This window comes from Nansenia antarctica (genome assembly GCF_963989245.1).
Source record: "Nansenia antarctica genome assembly, chromosome: 17".
NCBI lineage: Eukaryota > Metazoa > Chordata > Actinopteri > Argentiniformes > Microstomatidae > Nansenia > Nansenia antarctica.
The window spans coordinates 978,853-984,911 of NC_137687.1; the positions used below are offsets into that span (position 1 = coordinate 978,853).

Here is a 6,059-nt window from a genome sequence, read left to right on the forward strand (position 1 = left end):
AAGCAGAAATACCCCCAAAACATTACCCCCCCCCCCTCCCACCAGCCCATAAAGATACTCCCCCCTAAAAATCTCATCGCTCATTGTTTGTGTTTCCGCCTGTGTTCCAGGTCTCGTGGCCAGTAACGTGCGGGATGCTAAGGTGACGTACCCACACCTGAACTTCAGCGTGCCGGTCAGCGTGCTGCGGCCCCTGCTCCGGGGGTTTGCCCTGGGGGGCGGCGCGGGCGTGTTCAGGGCCTTGGACACCACAGACCCGGGGGTGAGGAGGGCCTGGAGGCTACAGGCTGCCCACAGCAAACTGTGACCGCAGGGAACACTGGCACGAACGCAACGAACGAACGGACGGACGGACGGATGGACGGACGAACGAACGCACGAACAAACGAACGGACGAAGGAACGAACGAACGCACTCACGAACGAACGAATGAACGAACGAAGGAACACACGCACGCACTCACAAACGAACACACGCCCTCACTCACTCACTCACTCACTCACCATGCCATTCACCCACACATAAAAAAGACTCACATAGGCAGACCATTTTATTGGGCTCTCAACATTATTCATAAATAATACACTCACCTGGAATACCTTAATAAAGAACGTTATTTTTTTTTATAAAGAACTTTATTTACTTCCTAACTTTAAGAATATTATGATTAGGTAACTTAACTGCCCCTCCAACATCTACCTCCCCTCTGCCCCCCTGTACAGTTTCTCTACTGTTAATAGTAATAAAACATTTTGAAAAAACGTCCTTCTTCTATTATTACGAGACTGCCAACAGCCCCTGGTCCGAGTATAGATTACTTTTTCCTGCGATGATGACTAATGTGTATGTTACGGTACATGTGGGAAGATGGTACATGTGGGAAGACTAGGGTTAGGGTTAGGTGCTACGTCGACTTGGTACATGCTGGCATGTCTAACCCTAACCCTAACCCTAACCCTAACCGTAGCACCCTAGCACCTAACCCTAACCCTAGTTTTCCCACATGTACCGTATTCCCACATGTACCGTAACATATAGATGATTCACCTACTAGTCACAGTGCTATGTAAAAAAAAAAAAAGTCAATTGTAAAATGTAAAAATTAAAACGTGACCGAACCAGACCGCAGCAGTGTGCTGGATGTTCAGGACCACTTTAAACATAATAAAGACACGTCTGTGTTCGGTCTCGTACTGTAGTTGACTTATCAAGGCAGATCAGATCAACACAGGGGTGTAGTTGACTTATCAAGGTGGATCAGATCAACACAGGGGTGTAGTTGACTTATCAAGGTGGATCAGATCAACACAGGGGTGTAGTTTAGATCAAAACACTGTAAATCTCTCAAGTGACCAGCGCACAGCAGCCCCTCAGAAGTGCTGAGAGCAGGGGTAAAAACACCCCCACCCACTCCACCCCCCCCACAACCTACCTCCATCCTCCTCACACACTCAGCCCGCCTCCCTCGCCCTCCCTCCCATCCACTCACACACTCACACAGCCTCACCTCCTCCCTCCTCCCATCACCTCAACACACTCACCCCCCCCCACACCTCCTCCATCCGACTCATCACACTACAGCTACACGACACCCTCCAACCTCCCTCCCTCCCTCCCATCCAGCCACACACACTCACCCCCGCTCCACCTCCTCCATCCACTCACACACTCAACCCTCCCTCCCTCCCTCCCTCCCCCCATCCCCTCACACACACACTCACCCCTCCCTTCCCCCCATCCACTCACACACTCACCCCTCCCTCCTCCCTCCCTCCCATCCCCCTCACACACACACACACACTCCCCCCTCCCTCCCCCCAATGTGATACAGCACCTCCATCCAAGTCCAAAAATATGATATCACTCCCTACCCCCCCCCCCCCACCCCCCCCCCCCTCCCATCCCCACCCCCCCCTCCCATCCCCATCCCCCCCCCCACACCCGAGAGAAGGAACAGAAGCAGTGAGTGCGTGAGTCATTGATATTGAATCGGCGTCATTAAAGTGAAAAATGTCCTGTTGAATGACAGAGAGGTGGCCGGAGGCCCAGCGGCGGGTGATGATGTCAGCGGCTGGGATCAGATCGGAAATGAGTCACTACCTTGTCTTACCTTGTACCTCGGGCATGAGCTGTCACCATGATGTCATCTCTCTATTATGATGTCATGATGTAATCTCTCTATTATGATGTCATGATGTCATCTCTCTATCTAGCCTCTCTATTTATGATGTAATCTCTCTATCATCCCTTATCTTAAGGCCGAGATAGACTTGGAACTCAATCAGCCCAAATGCCAAAGGGCTGCTGTGACTGTTTCTGTCAACGAGGAAATCAACTTTGACAGTCAATTGTTTTTTTTACTACTATATTACTACGTTATATTGTATTGTTGATTTGTTGATTGTTGTTGAGTGTTGTTGCTGTTCGAGGAGCAAGATTCCAATCGCTGTATATACGATGTATGTGACAAATAAAACTGGATTTGATTTGATTTGATTTAGCTGTTGCAGCTATACATTACGTGTGTCTTGCCTCTGGGTCTTTAGCTAATGGCTTACGGATCACCGGACACTCTGTCAGCACGCGCTGTCGTACGCAATTCATTCTTTATTGTTCTAAGAAGCACGACACAATGAGGACTCATTGATGGGAACTGAATAGACAGCCAATGAGATGGACAGTCATGTGTTGTGTATTATAACCACTTGAATAATGAGATTCCACTCACACACTAATCTCCTCCGATCCCTTCACTCCCTCACACTGACTCCATCAGTTGCCCACGGCGTATGGAACGTTCACTCATACTTTCAAGGTGTGGGCAGCTCTTGCTCATGAGCACAGTGAAGTAGATGTTTCTGATAATGAGCTTCACCCCATCTCACATCTCCCTGCCCCATTTGATGGCAGCTACTAGATTGTAAACATAAGTGCAATATTGAAATACAACTGTGAACATTTCAAACCTGCAAACTGCGACACTTTAAATGAATGTGCAATAACACTATGTGCAATATGACAACCCTCGTGTACATAAGGTTCAGATATAGGAAAAACGTTAGGATATTTATAGCATAGCATAGAGTACAGCACAGTGTTTTATTGTATAGTATAGTAGTATAGTATAGGTGGATAGTGTACATAGCCTTTATTTATGTAAACCAGCTCTTTTCTCTTTTTTATTTTACCCTCGGACCTCTTGTTTTTAGTCTTTTTTCCTAGCACCAGGGGAGCCCCCCCCTCCTAAATGTCGTTGTTTGGTACCTGTACTGTATTAATGACAATAAAGACCATTCATTCATTCAGAGGCTAGCTAGCGCTCCACTGCTACAATCAGTTTCCCTTCCTCTCCTTCAGAAACACTGGGACCGAGGGAAACTGAGATCACATGATCGTCATCGCATCAAACGGGCGCCATGTTTGGTTCCAAACTGCTATAAGGAGGTCAGGTGACCTGATCCTCCCCTCTGGGTCTGTGATTCTAGGACTATGCAGCCTTTCATTATCTCTTTTGACTGGCTCCCATAAATGAGATGATGATTTCGGTCCTGTCTTGGTAAATGAACTGCACTTACAGTATATATCGCCTTTATCCAAAGCGCTTTACAACGGCCTCTCATTCACCATTCACACACACATTCACACACCAATGGCGGCCAAGCTACCATGCAAGGCGCCGGCCGGCCCGCTCACTGGGAGCAATTTGGGGTTCAGTGTCTTGCCCAAGGAAACTTCGACATGTGGCCAGCCGGGGCTCGAACCGCCGATCTGCCAACCTTGCGATCATTAGACGCTACAAGACTCTACCTCCTGAGACACAGACTCTACCTCCTGAGACATAGCCCCGCTCAATGTCATCTATGACAATGATTTCTGCAATGATTTTGGATCTGTGGACTATGACGATGATTTCTGAGGTGATTTCTGATCTTGTCTCTCTCTCTCTCTGTGTCTCTCTCTCTCCCTCTCTCTCCCTCTCTCTCTCCCTCTCTCTCTCTCTCTGTCTCCCTCTCTCTCTCTCTCTCCCTCTCTCTCCCTCTCTCTCCCTCTCTCTCTCTCTCTCTCTCTCCCTCTCTCTCTCTCTCTCTCCCTCTCTCTCTCTCTCTCTCTCTCCCTCTCTCTCCCTCTCTCTCCCTCTCTCTCTCTCTCTCTCCCTCTCTCTTGTCTCCCTCTCCCTCTCCCTCTCTCTCTCCCTCTCTCTCTCCCTCTCTCTCTCTCTCTCTCTCTCTCTCTCCCTCTCTCTCTCTCTCTCTCTCCTCTCTCTCTCTCTCTCTCTCTCTCCCTCTCTCTCTCTCTTGTCTCTCTCTCTCTGTCTCTCTCTCTGTCTCTCTCCTCTCTCTCTCTCTCTCTCACTCTCTCTCTCGCTCTCTCTCTGTCTCTCTTCCTCCTCTTCTCTCTCTCTGTCTCTCTCCTCTCTCTCTCTCTCTCTCCCTCTCTCTCTCTGTCTCTCTGGATTCCTGCCCTGTGACAGTCACATCACATCTGTCCCCAGGCTGGGTGACGTGTCTCATTGGCCATGCAGTGACTCTGCCGTCCCTCTCCTCACATCTGCTCCTCCGCCACACATGCTTCCTGCCACTGACTGCTGCTAGGGATTGATTGATTGAAAATTTATTAGAAGATTTGCAGAAGTAGGTACATGAAAGTACATATTACATACAAGGTCAACTAACAGGATAAAAACCCAAGAAAGCCACTGGCTTATTTCAATTGGGGTCCTTGATTCTCAATTCATCGTTACATGTAAGACAGACATCGTTACATGTAAGACAGACAAAAAAAACTAGTACTATCTACAAGATAATACAGACAAATAACTAGTACTATCTACAAGATAAACATACATCCATCATGGGAAGAACAATAGGGAATGGAATCATTACCATTACTGAGAATAGTGACAACGATTTGTCCTTACTTTTGCTTTTAACTGCTACTAAACTACTGAGTAGATTGAAGGCATGAGTGGAAGTGTTATAATGGAGTCTTATAAATGTTCTATTTAATTGTTAATGTGTGTTTTTTTGTGCTATGCACTGCTTTGCTGCTTGTCTTTCAATGAGTTTCTTTCTTTCTTTTGTAAAGCACCTTGAATTGCCTTTGTGTATGAAAAGTGCTATATAAATAAATGTCACTTCACTTCACTATGTATTGAGAAACTGTAGAAGAACTCTAACAATAGAAGAACACCTATAATCATATCACTGACATGCAGAGAAATAATATATCGTTAGATTAGATTCAACTTTATTCGTCATCGCAGAGTACAAGTACAATACAACGAAATGCAGTTTAGCATCCAACCAGAAGTGCAAATAGTGATATAAGGGCATGATATATGATATGGCTGTATACACGTTTCAAGTTTATTGTTCCATCCTATACAAGTATAAGAGAAGACAATTGTTAGGCTTCAGTTGAATGAATGAATGGACTTTATTGTCATTGCTACAGTACAGGTACCTAACAACGAGTTCTTCAACATTGTGGCGAAGACAAGAGAAATAACGTGTCAATAGTTATGAGAGACAAGTAAGATAAATAAATAAAAGAAAGTGTCAATAGTTATAAAAAGGTATACATGCATTTACATGATTAACCTTGTTTAACATACACTAAGTCTGTCTCTTTGGAGGGTTTGGGTCCATACAAGTATGGCTCTTTGCCTATAGGCACCCTCACCTCAACGTAATATCTCTTACTTTTGTTATATTCTGATAATGGAATAGGCTTTTTAAGTTGTTTTTTTTATGTCGTTTGCATTATCTAAACAAAAGAGGCTATGGAGTACACATTAGTGATCACCTCTCTCCTGTCTCACACTCTCCCCCCCTCCCCCCTCCCCCCCTCCCTCTCTCTACCCCCTCCTCCCCTCCTCCCCCCCTCCCTCCCCCCTCTCTCTCCCCCCTCCCTCCCTCTCTCTCCCACCCCCTCCCCCTCTCTCTCCTCCCCCCCTCCCCCCCTTCCCCCACCCCCTCCCCTCCCCTCTCCTCTCCCCCCCCCTCTCCCTCTCCCCCCCCTCTCTCCCCTCTCCCTCTCTCTCTTCTCCCCCCCTCCCC

General features: G+C 47.0%; 1 protein-coding gene across 1 annotated transcript in view; it reads left to right on the plus strand.

Annotated features, from left to right (window-relative positions):
- Positions 1-694, plus strand: part of tysnd1 (trypsin like peroxisomal matrix peptidase 1) — a gene marked incomplete at its 5' end in the record, with an annotated part of 6,061 nt that extends 5,367 nt beyond the window's left edge. The window contains one exon of the mRNA XM_080547665.1: positions 111-694. Coding sequence (XP_080403791.1) covers positions 111-307 — 197 coding nt within the window. The 3' untranslated portion in view covers positions 308-694. The remainder of the gene's footprint in view (positions 1-110) is intronic.
- Positions 695-6,059: the final 5,365 nt, after the last annotated feature.